Source organism: Podarcis raffonei, chromosome 5, assembly GCF_027172205.1.
Source record: "Podarcis raffonei isolate rPodRaf1 chromosome 5, rPodRaf1.pri, whole genome shotgun sequence".
In the NCBI taxonomy this organism is placed as follows: Eukaryota; Metazoa; Chordata; class Lepidosauria; order Squamata; family Lacertidae; genus Podarcis; species Podarcis raffonei.
This window is the reverse complement of record NC_070606.1, coordinates 69,218,058-69,237,435: the sequence shown is the minus strand read 5'-3', so window position 1 is coordinate 69,237,435 and position 19,378 is coordinate 69,218,058. Positions and strand designations below refer to the sequence as shown.

At 39.5% G+C, this 19,378-nt stretch overlaps 1 protein-coding gene across 1 annotated transcript in view; it reads right to left on the bottom strand.

Annotated features, from left to right (window-relative positions):
- Positions 1-990: 990 nt before the first annotated feature.
- Positions 991-19,378, bottom strand: part of CLSTN2 (calsyntenin 2) — a 339,735-nt gene continuing 321,347 nt past the window's right edge. Inside the window, exons 11-17 of the mRNA XM_053389993.1 lie at positions 15,809-15,957; positions 14,858-15,084; positions 9,397-9,567; positions 8,065-8,210; positions 4,582-4,705; positions 3,777-3,961; positions 991-1,986 (exon numbers count right to left, since the gene is read on the bottom strand). Of these exons, the coding sequence (XP_053245968.1) occupies positions 1,783-1,986; positions 3,777-3,961; positions 4,582-4,705; positions 8,065-8,210; positions 9,397-9,567; positions 14,858-15,084; positions 15,809-15,957 (1,206 nt within the window). The 3' untranslated portion in view covers positions 991-1,782. The remainder of the gene's footprint in view (positions 1,987-3,776; positions 3,962-4,581; positions 4,706-8,064; positions 8,211-9,396; positions 9,568-14,857; positions 15,085-15,808; positions 15,958-19,378) is intronic.

The following is a 19,378-nucleotide window of genomic DNA, read 5'->3' as shown; positions in this document are numbered from 1 at the left end:
CAGTTAAAAAGGATTTGCTAGCAAGTGACGGTTTCTGCCTGAAACCCCAGAGAGCCATTGCAAGTCAGATTAGACATACTCAAAGACAGATGTACAAATAGTCTGACCTAATCAGAGGCAGCTTCCTGCACTCCCTTTGCTCAGAACTTATTCCTGGAGAAAATAAAATAGCAGCAGAAGCTTTTCTCCACTAAACCCCACAGACTGCTCTAACCTCTGTTAACACGATGATGCTTTCTTGTCACAGGGTGATGAGATGGCATTCCTCCAAAACTCAGGTTGAGATAAAAAATCAAAAGCAAACACAAAAACCTTTAGGGGAAAAATATGAAATTAGAAACTGGAACATAAAAAACAATGTTCTTTGCTTCTGCATCAAAATGCATTGGCTTCTATATGTCTAAAATATGCACAGCATCAAGTAATGCAGTGTTCCACAATCATGTAGCTGCAAAGACAGAGAAAATTAAGGGGGGAATTATACAACAAACCACACAGACATGCCAATGCCTTTTCAACATTTAGAATACAGTGGTTGAGGGGAGGGAACCAAAACTACCCTATACTATAAACTGCATTTCCTCCAAAACTCTACTAGTTGTTTTTGCTTTAATGTTCTGCGTTTCATTATCTTGCACTTTCCAAACATACCTTTCCTTCAACAACAAAAATGAAACCAGTCTGGGGTTCAGATGAGAGACCTTTCAGCTGTAGCCTTGTTTTCTTGGTGCCCAATATATTTTGGTAGAAAACAGAACATACCAGTTCTAGCTGCAGAAATAAAATCAGGGGCTTTCTTTCTAATATGTGCTAGGGAAAATTCCCCTAGGCTACATATGTTTAGCTCCATACACACAGCACTTGACTAAATCTCAGCCAAGCCCAGCTATTGTATAATGCTGCCATAAGGTATGTCAACAAAGTAATGATTTACAGTGCAGAGAATAATTTTTTTGTGTAAATCAGAAGGAAAGGTCTTAACCAAGTCAAACCTATATTTTGCATGATTTTGGTTCATCTGTGTGATAGAGGGAAAAGTCATCACATGCAAAGGCGATAGGATTTTACAGTTGAGTATGAGTAGGTGAATTGGATAAGGATTTCCCCCCTGCCGAGTTTGAACATTAGCAGTGAAATTTATTATCCATTCCTGTGTGTGTTTGGGTGTATATCACACCCACACCCACACACCCAATTTAAAGTACTCTGAATCCCTCTTGTAGAAGGCAATTAATTAAAACAGAACAGTGGAAATGAGAGCAAATTGTTGCCCTAATGAGTAGCACCTACATTTTTCCTTCTGAACATAGGATTCTTAACCAAAGTCGAACCAAACCCAGAAAGGGGGTATTGTCTACTTGGACTTGAATTCACTTAAATATAAAAAGAAAAAGAAAAGTTGAACTGTATCCTTTATGGTCTGGCAAACAGGACTTTTGCATATTCTTATTCATCTTATTAGAAGATATTGGAGTTTCCTGGAAAGGGAGAAGTGGTAAGGAACATATGGCGTCAGGTTGGTGTTATCACAGGTGAGACATAAACGGTTGTACCCTGTGCTTTTACCAGGTGCCATTACCCATACACTAGGAAAGGAATAACTATCTGGAGCAGTTTGATACAACTACATCAAATTCAGGCAATGCAGTTCTATCATCTGAAGTCAATAGAGTTAAATCCTGCCAATTAACTCATAGATCCAAGATGGGGTTGACGCAGTAGGATTGACTCAGAAATACACAGTATTGGTGTATACAAAAGGAGCAATAAAACTAAGGGTTTCTAGTAGGGTAGTGTTGAATCATCCCACTCCAGCTGATCTTGCCTGGTTGCATTTTGTTTGTCTCCTTTATTTCCAATAGCTGCTTCTTCTTCTTCGTCTTCTTCCTCCTCCTCTTCTTCCTCTTCACTTTCATCTGATTCAGCACTGGTTGTATCTTCCTCTTCCTCGCTTTCTTCTTGTATATGACGAGGTTCTTCATATTTCTGTATTGTGCAGGAACACAGGGAAGAGCTGCTATTGAGAGATTAGTTGTACTACTAAAGGCTAAAAAGGTAATGGGGGAAGAAGTTTACTGATTTTAAAAGTGAGATGAAGTACTAAGAAGCTGGGATTCTGCCTTCAGATGCTTCAATACACAACCATAATCTGACAGATGCTATTACCCTAATGGGGCTGTGCTGGACTGCATGGGAGACTTATCCATCATGTGATAAGTGAAACTGATGTTCATTGCAAGAGGGGGCAAGCTAAAGGATAGAGCTAGAAAACAAAGGTAATTGAGGTGTCAGTCAATCACATATGACCTGAAGTCTTCTCTAAAATAGCAAACTCGGCCTAAAATAATTATTTATAGAAAGCAATTCTACTGAATAATATCCACCAGTGGCTGACTGACAGAGAGCTCCAAATAATTAATGTCCTTCCCACCCCCAATATAGGTCTTGATTGAAGTCTGAAAAAAATGAGTTCTGTGAGTGTTATATGCTCCTCCAGGATGATCAAACAAGGTTCCTTTCAGTAATGTAAATGAAAAAAGAGCTGCATATTGACAAAAGTCAAGACAATTTTAGACCAAACCATTGTCCTCTTCAGTTTATTAATCTTCAATAGTGTAACAGCTGCCATGGTTTATTCCCTCCCATGATCACTACTATTAGATTGCCAGGATCATGTGGAAGAAGCCCATGCTGTGGCTCCAGTTCTAACATTTTGCTGGTGTTAGGATGGAGCTGCAGAATGGGTTCATCCCATATGACGATGTGACTCCAGTATTATTAAGCTGAATTGCTGCATCTTTCATACAACTAAAACTGGAAGAGGCACACTGAGGCAGCTACACTGCTGAAAATAATATTGCAGGCATAGGCAAACTCGGTCCTTCAGCTGTTTTGGGACTACAATGCCCATCATCCCTGACCACTGCTCCTGTTAGCTAGGGATGATGGGAGCTGTAGTCCCAAAACATCTGGAGGGCTGAGTTTGCCTATGCCTGTAATATTGGAAGCAGTTCTTAGGCATGCTTGTACCTCCTCTGCAACTGGAGAGGATTAATCCTAAAGCTGAGTAGCAGACTGGAGAGAACCCTTTGTCATATATAATTCCATGATTTTTTCGTTTTCAATGTAGCAAATTATCAGTCCAAATAATCAATTACATTATTTTCCCCCATCAAGGACTTCCCTCAGCTCCCCTCTCTAATTTCTTTGCACATATTGTTCTCTGCACGTTATAAAATTGTACATATCCTTGTCTTATCTATCATGTGTTCAACTAATAAATTTGTGGATGTTTATTCAAAACCTGCCAAGGAGTCCAGATCATTTTGTTGTCTTGATTTTAGGGTTTTCAAAGAACTCACAAGCCTTTTTCAAAAGTTCCTCACCACTGATGCTGAGCAGAACATTGACATATCCACTACTCTGGTCCCTTGACCTCTATACTTGTATGGCAGGAAGTCTAAAATGAGTGCCTAGGTGTGTACAGCTGCACAATCTATGCTATCTGAAACTGATTGTGCAGTTTCAGACTGTGTGGTGTGCCCATACATGTACATGTGTAGGCACCTCTGTCATACCATTTGTGTATGGGTCATCATAAATAGATGGTATAGACTAGTTGTGTGGAACCTTTGGCCTTCCAGATATTGTTGAACTACAGCTCCTATCATTCCTGACAACTGACCACACTTGCTGGGCCTGATGAGAGTTGTGGTTTAGCAACATCTGGAGGCCCAAAGGTTCCCAACATCTGGCATCATGGCATTGCTACTTACCTCCATAGGATTGACAGTGATGGTCAGAGCTGAATCATCCCAGTCCATTTCACTTTCTTTACTGCTTTCACTCTCCTTTGAGCTCTGCTTGTAAGCTGCTCGAATTCTATATACTCCCAAAGCTACTATGAAGACTAAGATACTGACACAGACGACTATGACAATAGTAGCCACACTTGGAAGTACTGAAATGAAACAAAAATGGGAAAATTAAACATAGTTGTCCTATAGCATCTCTATACAGATATTATTGTATTTCTATCTCATGAAAATATGTGCACATATAACTAAATACTCATTATAGAATACTGTCATTTTAAAATGCTTACTGTGACCCTCCCCCTTATTGCTGGCCATGGCAACAAGCAAAAACAATGGTCAATGCCACAGTCACACTTCCCTTTGTGTAGTTTCATGACGCCGAATTGGTGAAAAATAATAGTTTCATCTGTAATGGAGGTTACATATCTGAACTGCCTTTTGTGCATGGAACTTGCATATGGAACCTCCCAGCATACTTACTAATATGATCCCCCCCAAAAAAATAAACATTTTTTAATATAGAAAAAAGGAAAGTGGTTCCACTAGTGCCTGTTGCTTATGATAGCTGCATGTGTAGACTGTATGAAAGAAGTTGACCTTTGAATTAGAAGCTGAGGACAACAAACAAAGAAAGGCTATCACCTTCGCATCCACTCATAAGAGCCAAATGACATTTGGCTGCTACCAGGAACCCAATGCTTGACTAGATAGATTTTGGTCTGATCCAAAAAGGCAATTCATATGTTCTTAATACATTTAATACCTGAGCCATGAATACTGTTTATGCTTTCCTCTGGGTGATGAATAGATTGGAGAAACTGCGGCTGTATTACCATATGATTTACATATTCCATGGTATTGGAGTTGGAGCTATGTAGAATATTAACCTAGAAGAGGAAAAAGAGGATTGATGTTGCAGATGAGTAAGTGGGCAGTTCAATCACCTGCCTCTCTCTGTCTAAAACTCTGGTAGAAAAGTTAATCATTGAACAGATGTTTGAGCCGTTCCCTTCCTTTGAGAGAAGGCAGTTAATTCAAGGCTTGATGTGAAGAATCTGCCTCAAAATTTGCCCAAAAAGATGCATTAGGAGAAGAAAATGCTCATTTAGAGGGAAAGGTTGTGAAAAAACAGATTGTTGGCACTATGACCTCAGTACTTTGGGGGTGGCGGGAATTTTGGGGAACATTTGCTATAGTCATAAGAAGAATGAGTCCAGACTGAAGGGTTTGGTGGCATAAACATTTCAAAACAGTAAATAAGGCAGTGTTACAGTGTCGTGTCAATATCCTTGTCTATCTGAAGTGGAGCAATGGCATGAAGTGGTCCAGGTGCTATTCAGCATCCTGTCACCCTGAAAGTTTTACAGTCCAGCACAATCTTACACTGGCATAAATTTACAACAAGAGTTTTATAAAAAGGCTCTGCTATCCAGTGGGTGCAGGAGGCTTATCTACAATCTTCCACACAGAGCAATATTTGATAATAACATTCTATTTCCTGTTGTTTTTTTATGACCAACAAGAGAAGTCAGTATTTTAGACATTTGTGGACTCAAATAATGTAGAATATTTCCCTACATTGTCAGTTTCAATGACAACATTCAACGTTCTCAGGATTTAACAGTGAAATGCTATAAATCACTTTGGGCACACTTAACATTATAGCCACTCTATGGGAGCAGAACCCACAATGCGAGCCGTTCTGAAATTTTCTCCGCCAATGGTAAGAGAAAGCTGGAGCACCTATGGAAAAGCTACTGACTGCCCTTCTCCATTCATTGTTTATCCCCCTCCCTTTTCTCTGTTATTATATTCATCAGCAGGATAAGGATAAGGAGCAGGGATAACCATTCCCTAAGAGGAAAGATGAAGGATCAACAATAGATGGAGAAAGCCAAGTAGCTCTTCCTTCACTTTGTGTGTGATTATTTATTATTAATTCAGCTTTCCTTTCCTATTTGTTTTAATGGTACCATTTAACTGTTTATTTTAATTGTGGATATTTATGTTTTAATGTTTTTAAAAATATTTTTTATACTTTGTAAACTGCTTAGAAGCCTATTTTGGCATTAAGCAGTATATAGTCATAATCAATTTCTTTCCCTGCTGCTCCCAATGTCAGTCAGTAAGCATTTCATGCTTGTTCAGCATCCTTGGTATTCAGTAAGCTGCTTTTAGACTCCTCTCCGTTAGCCCCCGAAATATCTACTGAACTTCTGCAACCCTCAGGTTTCCCCCAAGCTTGCCTTCAACTACCTCTTGTGTTGATCTGCTGTTTTGGTTACATAAGTACAGGCACTCAAAATATGAGTTCACAAAATCTGAGTTTCTAGCAAAGGAGGGCACTCTAGGAAGTTGTTTAGCTGGCTAAGATAGATAAAAGACTGCGATAGAAGGGTGATGGAGAAGTGGTCATGGGCCACCGTGAAATGGCAGGGCTGTTATATCAAAACAGGATGTAATGCGCAATTGACAGTCACTTAGTGAAAGGAGATACGAAGTCTACAAGTAGAAACTCCTGACACAGTGATGGAAAATCCCTTTTCTCTACAAAGGAGAGGATGCTGTGAGTCCTTAGTGAGACTTATTGAAATGCTGTTTCACCCCACAAAAAGGATGAAAGAAGATCATGATGGGAATGTAATTTTAGTTCTATCTTCGAGTTGTTTTCTGTCCCTTCCATCTGCCTGCTCTCATCTTTGCCCAGTTTCACTTACACACTGCATAATGTCTCTGACAAGAGCTGCCACAGTCAGCAGCTGTTGCTCTTAGAGTGAAATGCTGTCTACATGGTGTGTGTGAAGTTGAGAGCCAGAGAGGTGTGCAGAACAGCAGTTTAGTATGCACAAGACAAATAGTCAAGAGCCTTTGAATTTAGGAGAGAGATGGATGAAGGAGAGCTAATTATAAACAGAATGGCACCCTGGCACTAGGAATTCTGCCCAACTGGATAACACAATATGTCATAAAATAACATTTCCAGATACTTCACATGTGCCATGCATGTGCAGAAGTGTCTAAGGCTAAGCCTTCCAACTATTCACCTCCTTAGGTGGGACCCCCACATACATCATGTCTAGCAACTAAAAGAGAGTGCAGAGTGGGTTCCATGCAGGAAAGAATCATCACAGGCATCATAAATGCTTTTAAGTCCCCATTTCTGTCCTATTAATATACTTGGAAGATATCAATTCTTTCCTCTCCTGGACTTACATTTGGAATTTCTTGCCAATCTATGTCAATCGGATGTGTTACCTTTGAAACTACTCATAATGAAATTCACTCTCACAGTTGCTAAATATCTGAAAGTATATTTATCAAGTAATATCTGAGGAATAAGTAAATAAATACCATATTTTTTGCACCATAACACTCACTTTTTTCCTCCTAAAAAGTAAGGGGAAATGTTTGTGCGTGTTATGGAGGGAATGCCTACGGGTGGCATGCCTACGGATTTTCCTCCTCTAAAAACTACATGCGTGTTATGGTCGGGTGCGTGTTATAGAGCGAAAAATACGGTAAATAGCACACCTCCATTGGCTCTCTGAAGTAAGCTATTGCCATGATCCCTGCTTTTCTATTCAATAGGATACTGGGAAAATGCATTACATAACAGGATTGATGCAGTTGTTGGGTGTTGGTGGAAAACATGATGTGCAGAACTGCTTCACAGATAGTGGGCTCTCTGTGCCTCTGATCTGATTATAATTCTACCATTTCAACTGCTATCATTTACTGCCTAGTCTACACATTGGAACCAGACAAGTCAATGGTTAAATTGGCATGCAAGCTGACCACAAAGGGCTATGTTCATTGCTTATTCATATATTCCAGTAAATACTGGAGAATGCTTATCAAGAAGCAATATTTTCTGAGGTAAATGTTATATGAACACAACAGGCAAAAAAGACCAGTTTTAATCTCTGGTTTAAAATCTAACTATGATACACATGAACTTTGGTAATGCTGAATCATAGCTATGTTAATTACAGATTTTCAGTGTGTGGGTTTGTGAAAGCTGGGGGAGGAGATGGAGTATTGTCCCAGCCTGTTGGGTAGTGTTACATCTGAAGTGATCCATGGAAATGCACTGAAAGTACAGGGGGCACATTATAGAAACAAATAAATTTCACACTGCTTGAATGCAGGATTTTAAACATTTACTGTGCTGAATAGTTAGGCAAAAATAAAACTCCTTTTTTTAACATGGAATCAGTGGTCAACATAAGTTTTATACAAGACTTACCTCTAAATTAAATTCATTGCTGGTGTAACGTCCATTAAGTTCTGAACACTTGATTCTAAACTTCCTGTCAAAGATGGAAGATGTGTGCCAATTACGATAGCGTAACTGTCGCAAGACTTGTGCGTAGTTTCTCATTGTGTCCACACCTGAAGCCATAAGACATCATCAGTAAGTAAATGAAAACATACACTGCACAGACTATAGCCATGAAATAAAAATAGGGCTGTTGTTGTTTTGGCAAATGAATAGCTTAATAATTTGAATGTTAAAATATGACATTAAAAACACATGCATCTGATCAATGCATGAAACAAAAGTTATATGCCTAGAAATCATAATGGGAAAAAACAGACATGTTATCACTAGTATTAAAACAATAAGGCCAGTTTCACAATACGCACTGAAAATCGAAGTTTGTTTTTCCCATGTTAGCCCTATTCAAACATGGGCTAAAAATGAGGAGAGATGCACACACAGTTGTCCCCACATTGAGAGGGAAGGTCTGAAGGGAGATTCTAAGGAATATAAAGAGAATCCTTCCCATGACTGAGATACCTGCCTTACTTTGAAAATCCCCTTATCTTGAGATCCCCCTTCAGACCTTCCTTCTTAACACAGAGCCAGAGACCAGTGCCTGTAGGAGGTGGGGTCGAGCTTTCAGGTGGGCTCCCTTTCCTCTTGGAAACCATATGTGTTTGCCCCCAAAATCTGAAGTGGCATATCAACCCACATCCCACCATCTTGTAGTACAGGATAGGATATATATTCCTCAACATGGACAGAACAAAAGCCAGGCATAACTCTGGCAAAAATAATAAATACTATTGGTGGCTAATAACAATCCTCTTTAGGTCTGCATCTTTTTATAGGGATATTACATTTTCCATTCATAATATTATTTTGAAGAAAACAGACATATATTTAGGGACTATCATTCAAATTATAAACACCACTTCTTTTTCTGCTAAGTGCTACATTAACAGTATTTAGAAATCTGAGGTATTTTATTATTTCTTTGGTTTAAAAAGCAAGAGCTGATCTAGTACAGAAAACATAAAGCATTTACTTGTTGGAAGTCAGCAATAACCAGGTCATCTGCATCCAAATGGAAGGCAGGGTCTTCTCCCCCATAGCAGGACCCCACATCCTTCAGAGAACAATTATTCACATGATGGATCTGAAGCAACTGTTTCTAAGTTTCGCCATGCTAATGAATTCTACTCTCTCCTTAAACAAAAGGCTGTAACTTCCAAATCGCAAAAAAAGAACATTTAATTTTAAACTTAGAAAATAAGTCAAAAAGGGGAGGAAAGATCAAGAAATTAAACATACCATATATTGAATACCCTGCTGTGGAGTTTGTAGCATCCAAGTGTTTTCCTTGAAGTTCTGTCCGATCCAGTTCTAAACACTCATGTGTGGGGTCCAGTTCTGCTCCAATTACCAAAAAGTCACAAAAATCCAAGTTATGGTGCATTTCTTCTAGGGTAACTGGTTTATGGACTGAGGACCAAACAGGAGACACACACAAAAGATCCAAGTTAAAAAGCAGCTTATGGTGATACTATACAATGCACTGCAACATGAGCTGCCCCATTAATGGGGAAATACACCTACATCAGCCACCGCTGCACTCACTTGGAGAAAGTGGCTTTTTGCAGCCTTCCCCTATTCAGAACGGAATGGGAGGGTAGATACCCAATCCTGGTATCCAGTGAAATGTGGCCATTGAGGGGAGGGATTTCAATGTAGGAAAGACTTAGCCAGTACAAATGCAGACTGAGGAGGAAGCACAAACAGCCTCTTGCGCATTTTGGATTTTTGAGGAAACATTTACGTAGATTTTTGTATGTGACGTAGGAGGCACTGTGGGCACACTGGCACCCCCAGGTGCCACATTGGTAACCCTTGCGCTAGGACAATTGGAAGCAGTGTTTGAAATTCCCATTAGGGGGTTGGGCAGGGAAAGAACAGGACCATGTGAAAAAATGGACATAATATTTTAGCTGCAGTCCATTCATTTTCAGCTTTGTATTCTTGTTATAAAAATAAGCGTGCCTAGACATTCTGTTGTTGCGCCCATAACGTGTAGGCTTAACATGCCATTTAGCTGCTAGCTTTCATATCTCAGTTTGTACACCGTTTGGAAGGTGTATTAAAGCACAGTATAGGTCCTGGACATTATTTGGAAAGCACAGAATTAAAATTTAATCTTGGAAACAAATTTACATATGGATAGTTTTGCTGTTCTGTTGTCAATGTGTACTGACACCAACAAGGCCTACACAGTATGAAGTATGGAAACCATGTAACTAAGGAGTTGTGAACTGGAGCAAGACTTCTTCTCTGCCAGTACATTTGTCTCAGTCACTTTATTACTTAAAGAAGGAGAAGAAGATCCAGTACCACCCATCTATGCAACTTGATGATTGTTAATGGGCAACGCCTGTAAAACTTGAGATATAAACTTGCTCTATTTCACTATAGAGAATAACAACTATCTTGTCACAGAAGGAAGAGTATGCAAATTTCATATTTAATTCTCTGGTCCACTTGGCATCAAGTGGCTGGAAAATTGACTTAAACTGTTTCTCTCATGGGATACATTTGGAAAAACATAAAAGGAATGTCTCTTGTAGAAAAGTCTTTTGGCAGTTATGAAAGGCTTCGGCCCCACATGTGATTGCTGAAAACCTTTCCACCATGGTGGTTCTCGTATTGTTGGGATAACATTTTAAAACACTGTATGTTCTGTGATAATCAGAACTGAAGTCAGGGTCTGCAAGCCAGTCTGTATATCCCTGGTACAGTGGTACCTCGGGTTAAGTACTTAATTCGTTCTGGAAGTCTGTTCTTAACCTGAAACTGTTCTTAACCTGAAGCACCACTTTAGCTCATGGGGCCTCCTGCTGCCGTCACGCCGCCGGAGCACAATTTTTGTTCTCATCCTGAAGCAAAGTTCTTAACCTGAAGCATTATTTCTGGGTTAGCGGAGTCTGTAACCTGAAGCGTATGTAACCCGAGGAACCACTGTACTCCTGCAAAGTTCCTGCGTGCAATTTTCTTGTAATGTAAGTGAATTGCATATAATGCAACATGAGAAAGAGTTTCTCAGAAATCTGATTGTGGAAAAGTAATGCCTAAATTGGATTGCAGGGTTCCAGCATAAACAAAATTATTCCAATACATTAGGAAGCCTAGTCCTAACATTGCACTATATCTTAGTTTCTTTGTTTGCACTAAAATATAGTCCGTTTATTCTTTTATGCTGAGGGTGAGTGACATTTGCACTGATTCCCTCAAGTGCATTAAATATATATTCACAGGTGCAAAGACAGGCACTTTAATATTGCTTTAGCTACCAAAGAAAATATAACATATACAAAAATAGTTCCAAGTTAAATAGGACGCTGATAAAATATATAATTCAATGTTGTGAGCCAATGATTAATGTTGGTAGCAACATGGTTTACGGCAATTTGCTTTACCCACTTTTTCCAGCTATAATTAAAAAGAGCATAAGCTTATAACTACAATGGACTTGAATGCTTTTCAAAATTAGATTGTCAACATTTGATAGCAAATGCTTTCAATTCCATTCAAAATAGTTTGTGGCCAACTAACAATTAGATGCATGGGTGGTACCAATGTTTCAGGAAACTAATTCCTCATTGTGAAACATTTCGGCCTCTCTCAAGCTCCATAATACATAATTCTAGATGTAATCTAAGTATTTCCTACATGGCTCAGGGACTGACAATGCCATAACCGCCCATGAGAAATGTTTGTCTTCTGACCCAGTTTAGCTCAGTAGCACTGTCATCTGTTTTACTGTCCTGTGGAGCATGGGGCATGACCAAGGCAGGGATCAGGGTAAAATGCTACTGATGCAGGCAAACTGGTGTGCTCATGTACATGCACATGTGTTTGTATGGATAAAAGCAGCATCAAAATTTAGCAAATGCCTGGAGGAAGCACTGAAAGATGATGCCTGAAAAATCAGAAATGAAAGACAAAATTATCTCTAACAATGACAGAGAAAGGGGGAAACTGATAAGTGGTTTTGAGAGAAAGAAAATGAACATGTTTCATTATTTCCCCACTTAGCTTTATTTTCTCTCTTATTGAACTTTCTAGTTTTACAGCAGTGCTGGATTAACATCAACCACTGAACATATCTTCAGAGTGTAATTTCCTGCTCCATCTACATCTCTTTCATATAAAATTGTTTAAAAATATACAGCATTACTTTTCATTTGGACTCTCATTTAATTATACTGGGGCAGCTAAGAATTCTGAGACTTTGATTTTATTGTAATATCAGATGTAAAATAAAACAATTGTATGCACAGTTTGATCTGTATGATTTTGTGTGATTATGGGCTTCTCATTCACTACCTTGCATAAACAAGAATAAAAGCTTTTTTTGTGGTGAAGTGGAATGAGAATGGGAGGAAATAGAAGGTATTTTGTCATTATTAAAATATATCTGTTGTTTTTTCTGTTTTTAACTATTCTTAATTATCTTTAGTGTACATGTCCCTCAGCTTTAATAATAACAGTAATAATAATAATAGTGATTTGTTTGCCGCAGAGCTACTGTGGGTATCAGTCCACTGCAAGATTTGGCTCTTCTACTGAGTCAAGAGAAGCACTGTGTGCTCCAATGGACTCATTGGAACTCCTAAGTGTGTAGAGGATTGTAGCCTGAGTTTGTGTAACTCCTTGCCAACATCCCGTCCATATCACTGGAATGAAGTAATGGGCACCAGATAAGGATGATGGGAAGTCTGACCTGTGTGTGATCAATGAAAACCACTTTACCCCCTTTCAGTACAAATTATACCCTTTACTAAGGTGAAAGTCAGGAACATCCATTCCCATGACTAGCTTCTGATGGGCAGCCTTCAGAACCTGACCTGCATAGTTCCAAGTATCAGTTAAAACAGTCTTAAACTGGTTGGTGCTCTTCACTACCCACACCTTTTGCATATGCAGAGAACGCTCTTTAGACTGAGAGTACTGAGCTAATTAACCTTAGTAATAAACCTAAGGATTATGGCATCTTCCCCATGTTTCCTGTGAGAGGTTGGGTCAGGTAAGCCTCCTTTCAGCAGTCTGATCAGGATGCTGACTATAACTTTCCAGCCTCTCTTTACCTCTTTCCACATGTATTGTGCCTGCCAAATGAGACCTACTGTGTTAAAAACAACCAGCTTAACAATAAGAACCCACCAGATACAATACATCACATAATTTTGGATTGCCCTCCTTTCGACACCCTTCACAGAGATCTCCTAGGGACTCCCCTACAGTTTAAAATATTGATTTACAAAGAGTTTGTAATCCAATATTTGTTGAGGGGTGGTACTCCCTAAACTATCAAGATTGTTTCGGGGTATTTAGCCGAGATCTTTAAAGCTAAATCTAAAGTTGTCTGATTTATTCAGTGGCTGCTATCTAGTCTTTTATATATTGTATGTGTTTGGATTATCAGTGTATTTGGATGGCTTTGTGTGATTTTATTGCTTAAACTTATGGCAATAAAGGCCAAAAAAAGAAAGAAACAAGAAACAAGAACCACCAATCTTTGGGAGCCTATGGGCACATTTGCAAGCCACAGAAACTATATTGGCCATACAACTACACGTCAAATATCTGAAGGGCAGGCGCATGGAATATAGAGTAAGCTTGTTTTCTGCTGCTCCAAAGGGCAGGACCTGAACCAATGGATTCAAATAACAAGAAAGGAGCTTCTGACTAAACATTAGGAAGAATGTCCTGACAGTAACAGCTGTTTGGCAGTGGAACAGATGACCTCAGAAGGTGGCACGCTCTCCTTCATTGGAAGTTGCTGAACAGAGGTTGGGTGTCTATCTGTTGGTCTGTCAGAGATTCCTTAGCTGTGATTCATGCATTTCAGAGGGTTGGACTAGATATCCCTTGGGTTCCCTTCCAACTCTACAGTTCTCTGATTCCATGAACTCTGCCCTCCTCTGTTATAATACCCTCTCCAAAAAAATCAGCCATGCTACATTTAAGCTTGTAAAAAATTCTATTGGATAAAAGTTTCTTTCAACCTAATGCTGGGTGCGAGGACCGGATCCTGTGAGCACCATGGAAAATAATGTGTGGACTCAGTGGGAACTACACTGGCAACCTGTACAACAGTGCAGGCAATAAAAGGGGCCATTCATCTGGCCAATTCTGACAGATATCTAAAAAATCTTACTTGACTCCTAAGAGGAAACCAGCTAATCCTGCAGTGTCTAAGCCTGGTTGGATAGACAGGACATTGTCGTCCAAGGAGGGAGGCACTGAGACGGGCACAAATGTCTTGAGTACAGCAGCTGCACTGCCACCGCCACCCAGACATGAGGCAGCATTTTCTTTGCATTCTGTTCCTGTCATGGGAAAGAGGCTACTGCCCTTCACCAAAATACATAAATACAAAATACAAAATGAAGCATAATGGTGAGGTGAAGCACGAACAACAGAGATGAGGCATTCAGAGTACTACTTCTAGCCACATCTACTCTGCAGCATTTTCCTCCTAAATTGTAATTGTTGTTGTGAGCCTAAAAAGGGTGAAAACATATTGCCTTTCAGTGTACCTAAGAAGCTTCATGGATTATAGAAGGCTACAGAACGTTTGGGGGAAACCTAGCTGGGTCTATTATTTGTTAATATTAAGCATGCAATAGGTTTTGTCTCAGTAATATGTCCTTCTCAGTGCTACCTGGTGCTCAGTCTCTACTGTCACAGAAACCATAAACTCTTAAAACCCACAAACCTCTATCTTCAGTTTCCTTCAAGTCAGGAGGGTGTTCCATTTTAGTGACTGTGCTGACAATTCTGATATCCGGTAAAAGAATCACGCCTCTTTCTTGTTCAAATTGTGCAGCCGGTCTTGCAAAATGATCCATTCCACTTATTGTAATCTTGGGCTCCTTGGCCTGAAACACCATTACATAGGCATCTATATCTGGGATACTAATGCAGACATCTTCACCAAAACATCTGAAAAATATATTATTCATTAACTTCATGGAAGAGGTTTTAGTGTACATTCTTCCTTTGCAAGAAGCACACAGTCTGATGAAAAAACATTTCAGCCAATTCCTCCTTCTTCTTCTTTTTTGGAATGTTAGCACATTTGACTTTCCCCCCTGTCTACCCATAGGGCAGTTTTGAACCTACTCAGCTCCCTGTGAACATTAGGAGCACAATTACTCAAATTATTTAAAGGGTAGCTGAGCATATCATTGGTAGGCATGATCTTTAGTAAGGTCAATGCACACATACCATTTAAACCCCTTAAATAACATATAACCAACAGTCAATTGTTAAATCTGATTAGATGGCTTCTAATTGTTAGGCATTTTACATTAGGTACTCAAATTGATACTTAATGGGTTTGATATAGCTATCTTGTTAAATGTGCATCACGAACCTAATCATCCATTTTACACTGAATGCATCAGGAGGCCATTTCACACACATCCAGAACTCTATCTGAAGTCAATGGGCATGCAGGAATTAGGAAATTACTGTATAGCTGAAATTATTTCACTGTAAAAGTAAATGTAATTCTTAAGCTATTCGCCAATTCATTAAAAGACCAATTATATTGATAGATTTTATTTTCATGCCATTATTCCACATCCAAACCTGTAAGGTTCTTGATATGAGGTTTAATGAAGTATAAGCAATGGTTGAATCAAGCTCAGTGAGTATAACTTACTGGACTTTGGATGAGACTTTAAGACGGCGAATGCCTGAAGTTGGAAACTGTCTTGAGTTGATATAGGAGACCTTTTGGAGAGCTTGATTTATATTCACAATGTCATCTCCTTCTATTACAAGTACTGACTGGGAAGGATTGAAGTGATACTGGTGGGTGGGGGGCAAAGAATATAATTAGTATTTAGGGAAGTAATATAGGATGAGTCATTAGAACATTTTGAATAACAAGCTTCTAAAAACTGTTTCACAGAGACCAGTTATATTCCCATCAATTTTTTTAAAAAAACAAACCTACAACCCTGTAATTTTATTAGCTAATGTTTGTTCTATATGTAAAAGCCATTTATGAGCAAGCACCCACCAGGCACTCATCTACCATACCTTTTAGTAATTATTGCAGCTATAATTAACAGTAAAATAAATTAGAAGTCAGTGGAAGCACTTTGAATCAAGACAATTTCCTCTACTCTTCATATTTAACCATCGTGCTTTTGCCATAACTGCAGCTTATTACAATGAAATATGGGGGTCATTTTTTTCTCTGCAAGTTCAACAAAAATATTCTACTTTGTCAATTCCTTCCAAATCTTTATTCTAAATGGGCAGATGCTTGCTTATCCCACTATAGCAATGAGTGTCTAGTAAATCCAAATCACAAAATGCTATTGGCCTAGTGGTCCATACATGAAGCAGAATATGGTGTGTGTATATGAATTAGTAGAGACTAATAAATACAACTTCTGACTACAGGAAGATGTGCCATATTTTTTAATTATCCAACATGTAAACGCTGGAAGGGAATGTCATCGCCTGCAGCAGGTTGTATGATATGTTAATTATGTTTAGAAAGTTGAGGCAATTTTACTCTGTTTTAGTAATTTAGCATTTGTATGTTTTAAAGTATGACGGAAAATTTCTCTTGATTTTCTCCTTTTTTGTAAACCGCTTTAAACAATCATGCAGAATATAAACTTTATTCAATAAATGAAATAAATATGAGATCAGGATTATATTTTACTTCACCTATACGTCACTAGACATTGCTAAATTCGCTGTAGATGAAAGAAACTGTGCTCGCTTGCTCAAGTTTGTTAGAATCTCAACATTTGTATCCTTATTTACGGTACCTTTGTTTACTTTATTAGCCTAGACCAGTGGTTCCCAACCTTTTTTTGGCCATTCCCCACCTAAGCATCTCTAAAATCCTGACCCACTCCCCCTCCCCCCGTGACATATAATTCTTATTATTCAAAAAATGAACTCCTATTCATGTGGAGGAAGCCTACTAGACCATTCACTGTTAATAACTCATTCTCGAATTGCCCCCCTTAAAAATCAAATCACGCCCTTGTGGGGCATGTGCCCCATGTTGGGAACCATGGGCCTAGACAAAATGGCACAATCCATGTATATGAAATGGCAAGTATAACAACAGATGACTAGTGAACATCTAATTACCAAGCTCACCTGCACATTCATCCTGTTCTTGTTTCCCAAATTAGGTAACGTTTCAGACAATGCTTCCTATCTCTCTGTTCCAGATTTGTGTTTTATATTTTTATGAAAAAGCTACTTGGCATGCATGCACACGATTTGCTTCTATGTACAGGTATGATTTGTATACAGATTTATTTTTTATTTTTATTGAAAGACAGGCACAATCTGTCTTTATTACTGTCCTGTTCAACTCTAGGGCCAACTGCAGTTCTTTCATCAGGACATGTCACTGTCAGGCCAACTAGGAAACGCTGCACGAGACCCTATTTCTGACAGCTCCTCTCATTTTCCTCTCCTGCTGTCACACTGACTCTCAAAATAGCTGAAAAGGTAAAAATAAAAGGAGGATCTTGAGCCATGCCAGCTTGTAGATTGGAGACAGAGAATGTTTTGAAGCTGAAAAATTAAACTCTTGCATTTATTTCTCCCACCCGCAGCTGCTTCACAGAGACAGCCGCTTGTCCATACGAGATCAGCCGTTGGGAGGCAAAACAGAAGACAAGAAATGCTGGCACTCCTCAAGCAGGCTTCAAAGAATTGTCAGCTGCAAACAGCAGTGTACAAACTGCGTTTCCTATTGATCACCAGATAAGCAAGAACTGATGGAGGGCAACATACATTTTTAATAAACAACGTATTTCTTTATACATATTTGCTCACAGCCAAGATTTTATACAAAATATTTTTAATTTATGTTTGATAAATGTGAATTTAGCTGCTACTGTTTCTTTGAAGACAAAGACGAAGAAAACCCTGGGAAATCATGTGTTTGCATCATTACAATGGAAAAGCAACTGCTGAAAATATTTCCATTTGTTAACGACTATGATATTTAGATTTTAAGCTTGCAAAAACAAAACTTTGCTCTCCCTCACATCAACCACCCAGCCTGCTTTCTGCTGTTTTGTGCAGGGGTTTCCAAGTGCCCAAGTGGTGTTGGGCACTCCCCCAAAGCACTGAGCACAGGGCTGACAAAGTCCCTTGTTCTGGGGTTCCCAATGCCCAGAAGCCAGTAGCCTTGAGCCAGTCATTGCCTCTCATCCTAACCTAACTCACAGGGTTGTCGTGGGGATTAAATGAGGAGGGGGTGAACCATGTACCCCACCTTGTAGAAAAGGAGGAACATAAATGCAACACGTAAACTAAATTATAAAGTGTTCCTTATTCTTCTTTTGCATCCTGGTCTTGAATTCAAGCTCAAGGAGTAAATAATCTTCCATTGCAGGGACAGCTTGAATTCAAGCCAGGGATCCAAAGAATTATCTTTTGTTTGCAGTTTCAATGCAAGATGGAGAGGCACAGAGGTGTTTCCAGCTATACCATCCCCTGAATTTGTAGTTGTGTAAGAAGAAGCTGCTGCAGGAGAGAAACTGTGAGTAACACCATGTGAGGAGTTACTGCCTGAATGGCGATGCTAACAGGGCAGTGGATTCTTTGTGAAAGCTGAGGACTAGATGCTTGATCAGATTAACTTGATCATTGCCTAATTTGTAGCAGACATAGCAACAGTGGGTAGGACATCTAGGACAGGTGTGGAGAACCTTTGACCCTCCATTTGTTGCTGGATTACAATACAGTCATACCTCAAGTTGAATGTGCTTCGGGTTGAACGCGTTCGAGTTGCGCTCCGCAGCAACCCGAAAGTAACAGAGTGCGTTACTTCCAGGTTTCGCCACTCGCGCATGCACAGACGCTCAAAATGACATCACACGCATGCGCGGAAGCAGCGAAACACGACCTGCGGACGCGCTGACGCGTCTTGCGTTCCGTTTGGGATGCAAACGGGGCTCTGGAACGGATCCCGTTCGCATCCCGAGGTACCACTGTACCCAAAAATCCCTGGCCATTGGCAATACTTACTGGGACTGATGGGAGTTGTAGTTCAGCAACATCTGGAGGGTCTATTGTTTCCCACACCCAATCTAGGACCAAGGACAAACAGTTCAAACTCCCTTGTTATTTTTGCCACTGCTAGGAGGTGTAATGTTGCTACATTTATAATACTGATTTTTTTGGGGGAGGGGGGACGTTGTATGCCGTTGCATGCAACACAATGTAGCTTTGTTTATTA